The sequence below is a fragment of the Oryx dammah genome, unplaced genomic scaffold (genome assembly GCF_014754425.2).
Source record: "Oryx dammah isolate SB20612 unplaced genomic scaffold, SCBI_Odam_1.1 HiC_scaffold_15, whole genome shotgun sequence".
In the NCBI taxonomy this organism is placed as follows: Eukaryota; Metazoa; Chordata; class Mammalia; order Artiodactyla; family Bovidae; genus Oryx; species Oryx dammah.
In genome coordinates this window covers 36,341,578-36,358,475 of record NW_024070199.1, presented here as the reverse complement: position 1 = coordinate 36,358,475, position 16,898 = coordinate 36,341,578, and the positions used below count along the sequence as shown (strand labels likewise).

General features: G+C 44.3%; 1 protein-coding gene across 1 annotated transcript; it reads left to right on the top strand.

Moving 5' to 3' along the window:
* Positions 1-608: 608 nt before the first annotated feature.
* LOC120874494 (pregnancy-associated glycoprotein 1-like) lies at positions 609-9,510 on the top strand. The gene is made up of 9 exons (XM_040255922.1): positions 609-709; positions 1,792-1,942; positions 2,919-3,036; positions 3,135-3,253; positions 4,451-4,644; positions 5,580-5,696; positions 7,354-7,495; positions 7,583-7,681; positions 9,355-9,510. Exons 1-9 carry the CDS (start codon positions 609-611, stop codon positions 9,502-9,504), a joined length of 1,191 nt encoding a protein of 396 aa, XP_040111856.1. The 3' UTR covers positions 9,505-9,510.
* Positions 9,511-16,898: the final 7,388 nt, after the last annotated feature.

Genomic DNA, 16,898 nt, shown 5'->3' with positions numbered 1-16,898 from the left:
AGTTCTTCCTTGTACAGTTGTTGAATGATATAAAATATCTTATAGATCCATATGACATTTCTTCCAGTACTGAAACCATACAATTGACATACTGTCCTGCCCTAAATCTTTGATGCAGACTGGCATCATAGGTGCCCTTGATGTCTGCCATTAGACCTACTAACTAAAGCCAGTTGTATGTCCCTGGGCTGTCCCTGAAGTCTTCATTTTGCCATTGGACAATTTATCCTCCTAGCAATCTCCTCTCCAATGAAGACAGTAATGCATATCTCATGAAATGGCATGAAACCATGGGTGTCGAGCATGGCCTCTAGTATCCATTTTCATGATATTCTTAGTTTTTTCTCCAAGTAGTCAAGGTTCTCCATCTTTGTAGTTGTCCATGCAGATCAGTTTGATTTTCCAGCCAAGCTTCAAGGAAGAGATTGCACTTCAATTCTCTCCATTCTGAGAAGCTTCAAAGGCTACTCACCACGGACACTGATGAAGGTAAAGATTTTATCGAGATCTTTGTGGTTTTTTTTTTTTTTCAGATCTTTTAGTGGCCTAAAGGGGAAAACTAAGGTAGGTCAGAGCATATATAACTAAGGGCTACTGGTCACCACTACATGCTAAGAACCCAAGCTTCCCTGAGTACTTGGAGCCAGGAAAGAAGCATGAAGTGGGTTGTGCTCCTTGGGCTGGTGGCCTTCTCAGAGTGCATAGTCAAGTAAGTATGAGGACAGTAAGCCACATCATATACCTTTCTCGGATTTTTCTTTTCATCTGCATATTCTTCCACCCATCATGTTTAGAAGGGAATGGAATATCTCCCTAAGAACCTTAAAGTCCAACTCTTTCTTTTTGATAAGTAACTTGCTATAGGAACTGTGGGTCCCAAGATCTTGGTGTAGATTTGCATGGTTGCACAACTCTTGGGGTCCAGTCATGTCATGACCTGTTGAAAATGCAACTCCTTGCAACTGTTAAGTGCACAGTCTATGCAGATGTCGGTGTGGTCCTGTGGAATAGCACTTTTCTACATGTTATTCAACATGCCCTCTTTTTTCCCTGTCTACTTCAGTGTGTATATGTCTATGTCTGCATCTCTGTATCACTGTCATTTATCTCTCCCTCTCTTTGGAAGTCACTGGGAGTGTATTTTTCTCTATGTTGTTGTCTTTTAATTTCTCATTTGACTCATCCTTCCTTCCCAAGCCTCTGAATTTCCCTTACTTGTTCCCTATAACTTGGATTCTTCTTTCAACTCTCTCTTCTCTTTCAACTTGGGGAAAGATACATTGTTTCATATACACTGTTTTTTATCTGACAAGCACTGTGACCACAGCCAACTCAGAAACCTCTTGCATTTCAAACTGCTCCCTTTTAAAAGAGGATGGGTCCCCATTCTACCTCCTTCCTTGAGGTTCTATGAGACGGATAGAGTGGGATGGCAACAGCAATGCTAATGGCTATCATTGTTGAGACTTCCTATTTATCAAGTACCTTATATCCATCACTTCACTTATCCTCAAGATATTCTATTTGTGGGTTTCTATTGTTACATTCCACCATTTTACCAAAGGGGAAACTGAGATACCACATGGTCATATGGCTTACCCAAGATTGCAGAACAGAACCTGTATTCAAATCTATGTCCTTGCTATGGTATATACATAAAATTCTGATAATAATGTGTCTCATAAAAATAATTAGAAAGTATACATGGCCATTACAATGATAGTTATACCTTAACACTGACAGCTGGTTGTAGCATATTCTTTGTTTCCTTTGTCAAATGCTTGGTGAAAGAATACCTGTAAGGAGAGTGAAGACCATGAGAAAAGCCCTCAATGGAAAAAACATGCTGAACAGTTTCCTGAAGGAGCATGCTTACAGACTGTCCCAGATTTCCTTTCGTGGCTCAAATCTAACTCTTCACCCCTTGAGAAACATCATGGATGTGAGTATTTTGGGAGGATAGTTCTCCACAGCTCCCCCAGTGCTCTAGCCTAGCACCGGGGCTCATCTGGAGGTGTCAGGTTGGATGTTGGGTTTGGGGTTCCTGCAGGAGGCAGAGACACTGGAAAACAGAGACCCCACACAGAGGAGAAGGCACTTTTATCCTTAATTGTTGGTCTTTGTGACTGGGCCCAGCTATTACCAGGTGGCAGGTAAATATCCATTTCTGCATCAAAGATGTGTCATTAGTTTGAGGGCGATTGTTCCTTCTAAACTAAGTGAGCCACTCAGTTACAGATGAAGAGTGAACCATCACTTTCAAAAGGTAGAACCAACTGCAAAGCAATTGTGAATCCCAAGGCAGAGGAATTCAGTTTCCACAGATGCAAGAACCACAGCAGTAAAAAGTTATTGAACCCGTATGGTGTTTAAGGCCATAAGAATCTAACACTGGGGTTACTGTCTTTAGATTAGCCAACGGGCTTAGTTTGTCTTCAAGAATGCCCATGCCAGCCTAAGAGATAGGCAAAGAGTAAATACATGTCAAGTGAAAGGGTTACCTGTGTGGTGTTGATTGGATGTGGTCTGAGTTTAGAGGGAGTGGCTGGGGTTGATCAAGAAGGACCTCCTGGAGAAGGGGGTGCTAAGGCTGGGTTTGAAGAGGCTACATAGCTTCTCAAATGAAGGCACCAGGACTTCCCTGGGTGTCTAGCATTCCTGGAAGTCCAGTGGTTATGCCTCTGGGCTTCCCATGCAGGAGGTACCACTTCAATGTCTGGTCATAGAGTCAATATCCTGCATAAAATGTAGCACAGGAAAAATATATCAAATGCAGATTCCTCTGTGACCAAAGTCTTTGAGCTGCACAGTGGTTAGAAAGTGGTCTCAAGAGATATGTGATACCCAGAGGGAGGTATCAGTGTGGGAACAGAGGGTAGCCAGTTCTGCACTAACCCACTCCCTTCTTTTCCCTGTAGAAGCTCTACGTGGGTAACATCACCATTGGAACACCCCCTCAAGAATTCCAGGTTATCTTTGACACAGGCTCATCTGACTTGTGGGTGCCCTCCATCTTTTGCATCAGCCCAACCTGTTGTGAGTACAGACATCCCGTTCCCAGACCATCTTTCACTTGCCCTGTGGTCCTGTTTCCACTCTTGGCACCTGATGATACTCATCCCTTGTGTCTGCAGCTACACACGTTAGGTTCAGACATCGTCAGTCTTCCACCTTCCGGCATGCCAATAAGACGTTCGGGATCATGTATGGATCTGGGAGAATGAAAGGAGTTGTTGTTCATGACACAGTTCGGGTAACAATGTAACAAATGCTGAGTTAGGACTGGCTATGGAGTGACCGCTGCTTGCAAAACAGATGCAGGACCATCTGGCAGGACCCTCCCTAGCCTATCTCATATAGATATTGGCCATCTTATCCACAGGAACATGTCCCTGGGTAGGCAGTGCTCGTGGTGACACATGAGCAAACAGATTAGCTAACCCAGAGAGTGGCTTGAGGTGTGGACTTGCAGCTCCTCTGCCCATGAGCAATTCAAGGCTCATTTTGCTGGCTGTGAGAAGAGGGGATAAAAGCACACACTTTTATCTTCACAGACTGTTCCAGGCACTTTCAGGTGATAACTGGTTTAATTCTGCAACAACCCCACACAGCAGTTACTCTGATTAACTCATGGCATATGAGAAACTGAGATGCAGACAGCAAGGGCCTTGCTGAGGGCACACATGTGGTAAAAGGTGGAGTTAGGCTGGCTTTTCAGGACTGAAGTTGCTGTGGGGTGTTTGGGGACAGGATAAAACTGATCTGGGGACCCTGGGAGCAGACGAGGGCTTCAGGAATCCAGAATGGGAAACTGGAGGCCTGAGAATTCAAGGAGTCTGATAAATGAGTTATCACTCTAGAAGACCATTAAGAGTCTAATAAACCTATGTCCTGCCTCCCCCAAAGTACTAAAGTAGTTCCCCCTTCTCTCTCTTTCTCTGTCACACACACTCACGGAAATACACACGTATCCCCAAAAGGGAATTTACCAGGCAGTAATTTCATAGAACCCTGCAAGCAAGATTGAGTTTTCGGCTTCTGTCTTCCTGGACAGATACAGAATTCCCAGTACATTACAGAGAATGCAATCCATTCCTGTCATTAGCCCACAGTGATGCCAAAGAGAAGGCTATCTTGCTCTCTATTGTTTTGTCCATAAAGAGGCACCAATGGGACCTGGCCTGACTCTTGGTTGCCCCACCTGTACAGAAGCCATCAGACCAATTTGACTTACTCAAGTGGGGTTTTTCAGAGGGGCAGATGTTTTAAAATTCACAGCTTCTCTCAAATGGAAGCCAGATTCCTCTCCCAGCTTGGTCTAACCATCTGTGGGCCACCGAAGACAGTGCCCAGCCTCAATTCTTTTCCAAGGATCTTATGGCAATGCACCCCAGCCCAGTCCTAGCCCCATTTCACATATCTGTAGTGGGAATACTCTTCTCTCCCACAGATTGGGGACCTTGTAAGTACTGACCAGCCGTTCGGTCTAAGCGTGGCGGAATATGGGTTTGAGGGTATACCTTTTGATGGCGTCTTGGGCTTGAACTACCCCAAACTATCCTTCTCTGGAGCCATCCCTATTTTTGACAACCTGAAGAATCAAGGTGCCATTTCTGAGCCTGTTTTTGCCTTCTACTTGAGCAAGTAAGTCTGAGATGGACAATCCCTTTCTCCAAATTAGCTGTAAGATGCTTTCAGTTGCACGAAAATTATAGGACACTTGATAAAAAAGTATTCTGTGAGATAATCTAACCCAGGATAACTATGGCCCCAGGGCCCTACCTGGATTCACCACTGGCTTTTATAAATAACTTTCTATTAGAACACAACCATACTCCTGAGCTCAAGACCAGTAACTTGGTCTTGGGGGGTGGGGGAGGGGCAGTGAGTGAGGAGGAAGACTAATGGAAGGTAACAGGAATCAAGTTGAAGGAAAACGCATTAGGATTTGCTTATGAATTTGATAAGGAAGGAGGGAGAAGGATGATGGATATCTTTCCTTCCTCACTAGCATTTCACTGGGAGCCCAGGACCAGCTACCCAATTTGTAGGAGCCAGTGAAAAACGAAAGTGTAGGACACAAAAGTGTGGTACCCCTTGTTCAAGAAATATTAAACATTTCAAGACAGGGAGAGCAGAAGTGGGGTGCCTTCTAGTGTGAAGCCCTTTGGATAGTTGAGGTCACAGGCCATGGGAGGCAACTCTGAGTGACCTGAACCCACACCGATAGAATTCCTAGGCCTTGATTTTCCTGAAAAATGACAAGGTGGACAAGGAGAAAGCCAAACGCTTCAGCACCCTATCCTCTGAGGGTTTCTAGCACTCAGGTCGCAGGAGGTCCAGGGCGTCTTCAAAAGACTTAGTGGGTGGAGCCCAGCCAAGTGATTAACTTCTAACCTCCTCTGTGCCACTCATTAGCCAGTTAGGGACCTCAGTCTGGATCTCAATTGCCCCTAGACTCTATTTCTGCATCTGTACATGGGGACCTTATTAGAGCCTTGATGGGTGGAGAAGCACAGCTCTCAGACAGTGCTGTTGTTAATGTCCTCCAAGGATCACCCCCTCTCTTCTCTCTACAGAGACAAGCGGAAGGGCAGTGTGGTGATGTTTGGTGGGGTGGACCACCGCTACTACAAGGGAGAGCTCAACTGGGTACCATTGATCCAAGCAGGTGACTGGAGTGTACATATGGACCGGTAAGCCTGTCCCTCTGAGAATCAGTCCAAGTGATACTCCTGCTACTGTACATGGACACAGGCAGACACACACAAATGCATTCTAGACACACAGTCACACAGACATATACACCACCCACAACAACACAGACAGACACACAGACACATGGAAACACTCAAGCAGACACATATAAACCTACACAGAGACACATGAAAACATGCATAGCTAGTCAGAGACACACAAGCACACACAGAGATACGTGCAAACACACATACAAACAAACAGATAAGCACATGGATACACAAACAACACATGGGTTCATAATCCCCAGGCTTTCTGAGCCAGGCTCAGACAAGGGAACTAAAAGGCACCAGAGAGGTCTGGGCTGCTGGTAGAGGGCTGCACTCACTGCCCTTTGAGGTGGGGAGCATGGTTAAGGGACTCTACAGATGGTGAACAGAGAATCAGGGACAGAGTTATGATAAGAAGACCAACAATCGAGGTCTACCTAGGACATAGGAAGTTATCAGTACAGATAAATGTCTGTTTAAAAACAGGGAAGCCCTGAACAAATGGGGAAAACTGGTCTCCTTAGGGAGCAGCTACCCCAAAGTCGAGAGAGTTTGGCTGCAGTCTTAAGCCATTAAAGCAACTAATAAAAAAGACACCCCACGTTCATGGGCATACAGTGGGACAGGGGCTATAACAGAGAATCAGGAAGGTGGGATCCAGGAGTGACCTGAGGACAAGAGGCATAATTGATAGGGTTCTGTGTGATACCCTCAGACAAAAGCTGACCTCTTTTGGGGGGTTTCTGTGTGCTAGTCATGTATTTCCTGACCAGGGTCTCAGGGTCTGAACTGGTTGTAGCAGTAGTGCTGGCAGACACCCTCTCCCAGAGGAGCCCCTCTCTCCCACCGCTATGAGAATCTGCTGCCCCGGTGAATCTCCATCTTTACTCTGTGTGTGACCCATATTTGTCCCCCACTAGATACAGCTCTCTGGATGTTTCTTACTGTTTTCTCAGTCTTCATTCACTCACTGAACAGACAAGCATTGGGCATCCACTGTGTTTCAGGCACTTTAGGGAGGCAAGGAGAATAAAACTCGCCCTCACATCTAAGAAGGCAGATGTATATGAAGTGACTCACCCACATAGTGAACTGTCACTTTGGTACATGCTAGACATGAGAAGGAGAAGGCAATGGCCACCAAATCCAGTACTCTTGCTTGGAAAATCCCAGGGATGGCAGAGCCTGGTAGGCTGCCTTCTATGGGGTCACACAGAGTCAGACATGACTGAAGTGAGTTAGCAGCAGCAGCAGCAGCAGACATGAGGAAGGGTCTACAGAGAGTGACCAAGACAGGAGACTGATAAACACCAGGGGAAAGTTTTCCCGAAAACAATACAATTAAGGTGGTATCTGGAAAATGGGAAGAAATTTGCTAGTCAAAGGGAGTGGAGTCTTCTTAGAAAGAAGCCCATCCTGTGTCAAGGTGCAAAAGAGCCTGGTGTATTCAAATACTGCATTCAAGGATGCCAAGAAAGGTGCTGTGTCTAGAGCAAATGAAAAGAGGGCAAGAGATGAAGGGCTGTTTAGGAGACAGTCGGGAAGGGGGCAGCTCTGGGGAGACTCATAGTGACCTTGATGCCCACTTTCTTCCATTGTCTCTCAGCATCTCCATGAAAAGAAAGGTTATTGCTTGCTCTGGCGGCTGCGAGGCTGTTGTGGACACCGGGACATCACTGATCGAAGGCCCAAGAAGACTGGTCAATAACATACAGAAGCTCATTGGCGCCACGCCATGGGGTTCCGAGGTAAAGGGTCATGCCCAAGGGTCACTCTCAGGTTCCACACAACACAAAGGTCTCCAGGGCCAGCCTCTCACCCTCTCTTTCTAATAGGACTATGTTTCATGTTTTGCGGTCAATACTCTGCCCTCTATCATCTTCACCATCAATGGCATCAACTACCCAGTGCCAGCTCGAGACTACATCCTCAAGGTGAGGGGACAATACTCAGGGTTGTTTCTCAAACTGGAGCTTGGAGGAACCCCTGGGCTGCTGCTGGGAGGAGGGTGGAGTCTACAGGCCATGTCACACCATTGCAGATGCTGCTGAGCCCTGTGACTGGGCCAGTGCCTGCCAGAAAACCAACCACTTGAGATTAAAGGACAGTCTGGGAAATTGATATTCTTGAAATAAATGTGGAGATGCCACACCATGCTGGCACAGTGGGAGTCACAAGGAGAGGGGAACACTAAGGTCCTCAGTCCTCAAAGAGCTTCAGTTCAATCTGAACCCTTGGGTGCATGAACATGGAAGTCAGCTCTAGCAGTCCCTGAAACAGGCCATGTTACAAAGAGAATGGTTGGGGGCAGTCCCAGTCTGATATTCTAGCATAAGTTAACAGTCTCCCTTCCCTTTTCAAAGTTTTCCTGGTTTGGATGATAAATTACATGGTCACCCTAGTTCTCAGCTGCCATTTCCCCTTGCTCTGGCCAGGTGCCTCCTTTGTGAGTTGGGGTACCCGACCCTTCTGTGGGGAGGCTGGACGCTAAGGTGAATAAAGGGCACACAGTGACTGCTCAGCCCCGGCACAGGGTGGAGGCTTCATGTCAGCTCCCTATGGGAGTTCAGAGCAGGCTAATGGGCTCAAAGAAGGCTTTGAGGAAGGGAGGTAATTGCAGGAATTCTAAAACCACAAACACATTCAGCCATATGGAGGGTTGCTTGATTCTAGGCAAAACTGCACGGGATTCCATGCAAATGGCATCTCAAGGTGGTCTGCATTGGGGCACTGGGGACTTACTAGGGGTGATGAGGGCTATGGACTGACCAGTGGGGATGGGGAACCAGAGTAAGTTACCCAAACAAGCCGGGAGTGGCTGAAGAGGGTGAGTGTGGCCTGAAGGAGGCTTCCCATAGTTACTTAATTAAGTCTTCAAGAACGTGTTGTGGACACTGCTATATTTAAGATGGATAACCAACAACAAAATGCTGTGTAGTACAGGGAACTCCACTCAGTTATATTACAGCCTAGATGGGAGGGGGATCTTTGGGACCAGGATACATGGATACATATGGTAGAGTCCCTTTACTGTCCACCTGAAACTCAGAATATTGTTAATCAGCTATACTCCAATACAAAATGAAGTTGTTTTCAACAAAGTACAGATTGTGGGGATGGAGGAGAACCAGCATTCTCTGCAGAGAAAACAAGGAGCAGGAGTCAGAAGAACGGAAACAGGGAGTGAGGGGAACTATGGACACACTTGTTCTTTTTAAATAATTATATTGAAGTGTGGCTAATCTTCAGTGTGGTGTTAAGTTCTGCTGCACAGCAATGTAACTCAGTTATACTTTCTTATTCTTTTTCATGTGTTTTATCAGTGGATACTGAATATAGTTCCTTACGCTCTACAGAAGGACTTTGTTGTTTTGCATTCCTTTGTTTCCCCAACTCCCAGTCCTCTGCTCACCACACCCTTCTGCCTGGCAACCTCATGTCTTGGTCCTCTTTGGTTTTGGATGAACTCTCATATCCCCTGCTGCTGAGAAAACCACTTGATACTTACCAAAAGTGGGAAATAAAACAAATTGTGCTATGTTGGGATATTGGGGGGAGTCACCAGAAAGGGCTCATGCTGACTGGTGTGTGTCTCTGACTCCCCCAGGATTCTAGAGGCCACTGCTATACCACCTTTAAAGAGAACAAAGTGAGTCCATCTAGAGAGACCTGGATCCTGGGTGACGTCTTCCTGAGGCGGTATTTCTCAGTCTTTGATCGAGGAAATGACAGGATTGGCCTGGCACGGGCAGTGTAAAAGCTGGGAGTGGTTCAGGAATCAGTAACTCAAACTCACTCACACTTAGGGTACTCCTGCCCAGGATGCTGATGAACTCTATTTGGTGGTCTGCACACCCTATTCTCAGGAAAGAATAAAGTGTTTCACTCTTAATGGTGCTGAAACAAATCGGTGCCTCTGTTTGTGTCTGGGAGAGCAGTATCTAGAACCAAGTCTGAATCAAAATGGAGAGGAGCCCAACTGCAACTGGCTTCAAGATAAAGGGAGATTCATTGAAATGATTCTGGGAATCAGGACACAAGAATCAGAGCAAAGACAAAGATCTCAGTGACTGCACCCAAGAAATCAGAAGTCATCAATTCTCTCTTACCCTCGCTCTTTCCCTTCACTCTTTTTCCATGGTCTTAGCCTGACAACTTTCCTCCTTAAGGCTTCTACACCTAGTGAGGGAGTCCAAGCTACCTGTCCTAGGGTTTTAAATCCCAAAGGCATTACCTAGTAAGGAAAGAAGATTGCATACATCACAGTTCAAGGGTATTCTCTGAATGACCCACCTCAGTTCACATGTACAGCCCAGATCAGCCATCCTAGCAGGGACAAGGGGTCTTCTGATTGGCTTTACATTGTCTTTGGCCCTGACCCAGCAGCACATATGATTGTCAATTTCCTCCAGAACTATGTGACTGGAACTGGGGAGAGGCAGCCCCAAGGATAGTGACTGGCAGATGGTCTGGGCCCTGGAAGGGTTTGTGATGACCCAACAACTCCACCACCTCCTCATTCAGAGGAATTATAAGGGGAAATGCAATAGACTGTCTTCATCCCATCTCAGATGATCTTGTCACTTGGCTTCTCCTCCAGGGGAGTTTGGGTGAGGTACTTCATGCAAAGCTTATTACCTCTTGTTCCACACACCAAGCACCGGCTCTCTGCCGCATATGCCTGCTCTGTCCTTTCCAGTCCAACCTGGTAAGTGGTGGCCCCAGTGGATCCCTGAGCCATCCCCCACTTCCAGGGCCCAGAATGCCCCTTCCTTGGCCTCCAATGCTGCTGCAGAGAATGCAACGCATATATCGAGGGACCCAGGGTACACAGAGCCTTCAGCCTCTCTGAGCTTCTTCCAGGGGTGGAGCTACAAACTATTTGCTTGGAGCTGCCATGGTTAGGCACTTGTGCAGTGAAAGCATCCATTCTTTCCACCTGGAGGCCCTCAGTAGATGCCTCAGCTGAGACAGCAGGGAGGTTGATTTTCTTTCCGATTGACTGGTTTGATCTCCTTGTTGTATAAGGCACTCTCAAGAATCTTCTCAAGCACCACAGTTCAAAAGCTCAATTTTTTCCCATTCACCTTTTCTTATGGTCCAGAGCACACGTCTGTACATGATTACTGGCAAAATCATAGCTGTGTCACTGCAGACCTTGGTAGCAAAGTGAGTCTCTGCTTTTTAATACACTACGCAGGTTTTTCATAGCCTTTCTTCCTTCCAAGGAGCAAGTGTCTTTTAATTTTGTGGCTGCAGTGAAGGTATGTAGTGCTTTTGGGGCCCAAGGAAATAAAATCTGCCACTGTATGTACTTTTCCCTCATCTATATGCCATGAAGTGGAGCGACATGAGGCCATGAATGTTGAGTAAAATTTTGTAAATAGTTTTTTAAATTTTGAGTTTTAAGCCAATTTTTGCATCTCCTCTCCTCATCAAGTGGCTCTTTAGTTCTCTTTTGCTTTCTGCTATTAGGTCAGTGTCATCTTCATCTCTGTGGATGTTGATATTTCTCCCAGCAATCTGTATTCCAGCTTGGGAATTATGCAATCCAGTATATCGAATGATGTATCCAATATACAAGTTAAAAAACCAGAGTGAGAATGTATACCTTGTCACACTTCTTTCCTAGTTTTAAATCTTTCAGTTGTTCCGTGTCTGATTCTAACTGCCGCTTTTAGACCTACATTCAGACTTTTCAGGAGACAGGTAAGGTGATCTGGTATTCCCATTCCTTAAGAATTTTCCACAATTTGTTGTGGTCCACACAAGGAAAGGCTTTAGCATAGTCAGTGAAGCAGACAGAAAGGTTTTCTGGGATTATCTTGCTTTCTATGATCCAATGGATGTTGGCAATTTGATCTCTGGTTCCTCAAACCAGTTTGTACATCTGGAAGTTTTCAGTTCATGTAGTGTTGAAGCTTAGCTTGAGGATTTTAAATGTTACCTTGCTAGCAAGTGAGATGAGCACATTGCATGACAGTTTGAACATTCTTTGGAATTCACTTTCACTTTCTTTTGGATTGGAATGAAAACTGACCTATTCCAGCACTGTGGCCCCTGCTGTTTTCCAAATTCGGTGACATATTGAATGCAGCACTTTTACAGCCTCATTCTTTAGGATTTTTAAATAGCTCAGCTGGAATTCCATCACCTCTCCTAACATTGTTTGTAGTGATGCTTCCTAAGGCCCACTTCATATTCCAGTATATCTGGCTTTACATGAGTGGCCCCAGCATCATTCCTATCCTGGTTATTATGACTGGTTTTTTAACAGTTCTTCTGTGCATTCTTCCTACCTCTTCTTAATCTCTTCTGCTTTTGTTAGGTCTTTGACTTTTCTGTCCTTTATTGTGCCCATCCTTGCATGAAGTGTTCCTCTGGTAGCCCTTATTTTCCTGAAGAGCTCTATACTCTTTAAAATTCTATTATTTTCCTCTAATTCTTGCACTGTTGACTTACAAACACTTTCTTATCTCTCCTTGATATTCTCTGGAATTCTGCATTCCATTGTGTATCTCTTTCCCTGTCTCCCTTGTCTTTTACTTCTCTTATTTTCTCAGCTGTTTTTAAGGCCTCCTCAGGCAACTCCTTTTCCTTCTCACACTTGTTTTTCTTGGGGATGGTTTTGGTGACCACCTCTTGTCCAGTGTTACAAACTTCCATCCATAGATCTTCAGGCTACCAGCCCTAATCCCTTGAATCTATTTTTCATCTCCACTATAAATTCATAAGGGATTTGATTTAGGTCATAGGTTAATGGTCTAGTGGCTTTCCTTACTTACTTCAATTTAAGCCTGAATACTGTTTGCTTCTGCCTAACCATTGGTGCCAGATCTCCATCCACCACTCCTAGTTGGTATGGAGCAAAAACACACAATTTGAGGACTTTTACCCTGGGTTTGTGCTTGGCTTTTCATGTGCTTAGCCGTGTGACCTTGATCAAGTCCCTTAACCTCAGTTTTCTCATCTGGAAAATGCGCACCATGATGATAGTTCCACCTTCTAGATTGCGTGTGTGTCTGCTAAGAACAAGTGGCCCTGAGAGGACTTCCTGGGTTTCTGAGTCTGGAACAATTATGAATTGTACTGACACATGGGGAGAAGGAAATCTTCTGTTTAGAGGATATGGCTGCCATCCCCAAGGCTAAATATTGATTCAAGCCAAATGACATCTATATCTGAACCATGACACAGAACTCTGACTGAGCTGATGCTTCTGTTTTCTGAGCTCTCAAAAGAGCTACTAATTACTGGCTCAGATTACTCCCTTCCTCAGCCTTACCAGTCAGCCTTTCCTTATCAACTACATCTAGCCTGAAATCACACTGCAAGGAGAGTTGTAAGGTTTTGGTCTCTTTTCAGATTCCCACATCTCCAGTGTAGCAACAAGTAGTTATTATGGCTTCTTGTCAGAGCAACAACTATGGCAACCTGTACAGTCCAATCTCAGCCTGTTAAATGAAACTGTCCCCATTTTTCCCCTCATGTTTAAATTACCTACAGTTGCCTTAGATACCTTCCTATGCTTGCTGTTTAAGGATGAAATATGTGTGAACCTGATCTAGTTTTCTTTCCCAAGCATGATTCCAAGCATTCAATGAAGTAATCAGACATTTAGTCATCTAACAACCAACAGGAATTGACCAAAGCAAACCACCCATCCTACATTTCTAGCTTGCCCCAAGACAACATTGAAGTGATCTGCTGAAACAATGTGATACATTGGCATGTAAACGCCAGAAGGGACAATTTTCTGGATTCATTTTCCACCTAGTGCAGAATGTCTACCACAAGCCTCGCCCTCCAGCAGCCAGTCACCTAGTTTTTGCAGACTCAGCACACTCCAGATCCCTTCAACAAATCCCTTCAGTAAAATCTAGAGAACAAACTCAGTCAAAGCTCTCTCTCCTACAGAAAACAGTTTTTTGTTTTTTAGAAAATAATGTCTGGTAACACATTCAAAATCTTGTGCTCCTTGCGTTGGTTTCAAGGACCTGCACCAGAGGATGGGAAGCCTCTCCTTCCACCTAAAACTTTCTCCACTCCAACCAGGACCAGAGCCTTCATTAGACCGTGTGTCCTCATTGGTATTGTTCAGTTGCTAAGTCATGTCTGACTCTTTGTGATCACATGTCCGGCCATAAAGCTGGCTTCCCTGTCTTTCACTATTTTGTGGAGTTTCCTCAAACTCTTGTCCTTTGAGTCTGTGATGCCACCTCACAATCTCATCCTTTTATTTCCTCTCCTTCTGCCCACAGTCTTTCCCAGCATCAGAGTCTCTTCCAATGAGCTGGGTCTTCACATCAGATGGCCTAAGTGTTGGAGCTTCATCTTCAGCTTCAGCCATTCCATTGAATATTGCTCCACCACTTCCAAAACAAAACTCATGTTTCCAAACAGCTAACAATATTGAGCATTGATAAAGTTTAGTAGAATAGGGATCTTGTCCTCTGAGAAATCCCAGCACTTCCGCCTTGCCTTTCTCTTACCATTCTCTCCACCTGGCATAGAATTGCTTCCCTACAGCTTCTCCAGCCTTAAACCACTTGCCAACCCATCACTGTCAGCTGTCCATGAATTGTTCCTTCCTCCTTCCTTAAAGACTTCTGCCTGCTCCCTGATTGTCCTCTGTACATCAGTTCAGTTAAGTCTCTCAGTCATGTCCAACTCTTTGCTATATCATGGGGTACAGCACACCAGGCTTCGCTGTCCCTCACTAACTCCCAGAGCTTGCTCAAACTCATGTTCATCATGTTGGTGATGCCACCCAGAATTTCATCTTCTGTCTTCCGCTTTGCCTCCTGCCTTTAATCTTTCCCAGCATTGAGGTCTTTATAATGAGTCAGTTCTACCCATCAACTGTCCAAAGTAATGGAGGTTCAGCTTGAGCATCAGTCCTTCCAATGAATATTCAGGACTGATTTCCTTTAGGATGGACTGGTTTGATCTCCTTGCATTCCAAGGGACTCTCAAGAGTCTTGTCCAACACCACAGTTCAAAAGCATTAATTCTTAGGTGCTCAGATTTCTTTATGGGCCAACTCTCACATCCACTCATGACTTCTGGAAAAACTGTAACTTTGACTATACAGACATTTGTTGGTAAAGTAATGTCTCTGCTTTTTAGTATGCTATCAAGTTTTTTTCATAGCTTTTCTTTCAAGGAGCAAGCGTCTTTTTTTTTTTCACAGCTGCAATCACTATCTGCAGTGATTTTGGAGCGCAAGAAAATAAAGTCTGTCACTCTTTTCATTGTTTCTCCATGTATTTGCCATGAAATAATGGAACTGGATGCAGTTATCTTCATTTTTTGATCTGTACATAACTCATCAAGACCATCTCCAAGAAAAGGAAATGCAAAAAGCAAAATGGTTGTCTGATGATGCCTTAGAAATAACTTAGAAAAGAAGAGAAGCAAAAGGCAAATCAGAAAAGAAAGACATACCAATCTGAATGCAGAGTTACAAAGAATAACAAGAAGGGATTTTTAAAAGCCTTCTTATGTGAACAGTGGAAAGAAACAGAGGAAAACAATAGAATGTGAAGGACCAGAAATCTCCTCAAGAAAATTAGAGTGAGGGAAGGATCATTTCATGCAAAGATGGGCCTTACAAAAGACAGAAATGCCATAGACTTAAAAGAAGCAGAATATATTAAGAAGAGGTTGAAAGAATATATAGAAGAGCTATACAAAAAAGATATTTTTGACCCAGATAACCAGGATGGTGTGATCACTCACTTAGAACTAGACATCCTGAAATGCGAAGTCAAGAGGGCCATAAGAAGCATACCTACGAGCAAAACTAGTGGGGGGGGGTGATGGAATTGAAGAGCTACTTCAAATCTTAAAAGATGATGCTGTTAAAGTGCTGCACTCAATATGCTAGCAAATTTGGAAAATGCAGCAGTGGCCACAGAACTGGAAAGGTCGTTTTCATTGCAATCCCAAAGAAAGGCGATTTCAAAGAATGTTCAACTACTACACACTTGCACTCATCTCACATGCTACCAAAGTAATTTCTCCAAGCAAGGCTGCAACAGTACATAAACTGTGAAATTCCATATGTGCAAGCTGGATTTAGAAAAGGCAGAGGAACCAGAGATCAAATTGCCATCATCCATTGGATCATAGAAAAAGCAAGAGAATTCCAGAAATATATCTACTTCGGCTTTATTGACCATGCTAAAGCCTTTGACTGTGTGGATCACAACAAACTGTGGAAAACTTACATAATGTGAATACCAGACCATCTTATCTGCCTTCTGAGAAATCTGTATGCAGGTCAAGAAGCAACAGTTAAAACTGAACTTGGAACAGCAGACTGGTTCCAAATCGGGAAAGGAGTACATAAAGGCTGTATATTGTAACCCTGATTATTTAAATTATATGCTGAGTAAATCATACAAAATGCCCAACTGGATGAAGCACAAGCTGGAATCACGGTTGCTTGGAGAAATCTCAGTAACCTCAGATATGCAGAAGACACATGGCAGAAAGTGAAGAGAAACTACAGTGCCTCTTGGTGAAAGTGAAAGAGGAGAGTGAAACATCTGGTTAAATTCCACATTCATAAAATGAAGATCATGGCATTTTTTCCCATCACATCATAGCAAATAGATGGGGAAACAATGGAAACAATGAGAGGCTTTAATTTGGGGGGCTCCAAAATCACTGCAGATGATGACTGCATCCATGAAATTAAAAGATGCTTGCTTTTTGGAAGAAAAGCTATGACAAATCTAGCAGCATTTTAAAAACAGAGATATTACTTTGCAGAAATAGTTCAGTATAATCAAAGCTATGATTTTTTTAGTTGTCATGTATGGATGTGAGAGTTGGACCACAAACAATGGTGAGCAATGAAGAATCAATGGTTTTCAACTGTGGTGTTGGACAAGACTCTTGAGAGTCCTTGGACTACAAAGAGATCCAACAAGTCAATGCTTCAGGAAATCAATCTTGAATATTCATTGGAAGGACAGATGCTGAAGCTGAAGCTCCAATACTTTGGCCAACTGATGTGAAAAACTTCCTCATTATAAAAGACCCTATTACTGGGAAAGGTTGAAGGCAGGAGGAGAACAGGACGATAGAGGATGAGAAGGTTGGATGGCACCACCGACTCTATGAACGTGAGTTTGAGCAAGA

Excerpts from the sequence above, each read along its gene's own strand:
- LOC120874494 (XM_040255922.1), top strand. The coding sequence starts at position 609 with ATGCTAAGAACCCAAGCTTCCCTGAGTACTTGGAGCCAGGAAAGAAGC. Across the intron at positions 3,037-3,134 it reads TTGCATCAGCCCAACCTGTT|CTACACACGTTAGGTTCAGA; the intron begins GTGAGTACAGAC and ends TTGTGTCTGCAG. Across the intron at positions 3,254-4,450 it reads TTGTTCATGACACAGTTCGG|ATTGGGGACCTTGTAAGTAC; the intron begins GTAACAATGTAA and ends TCTCTCCCACAG.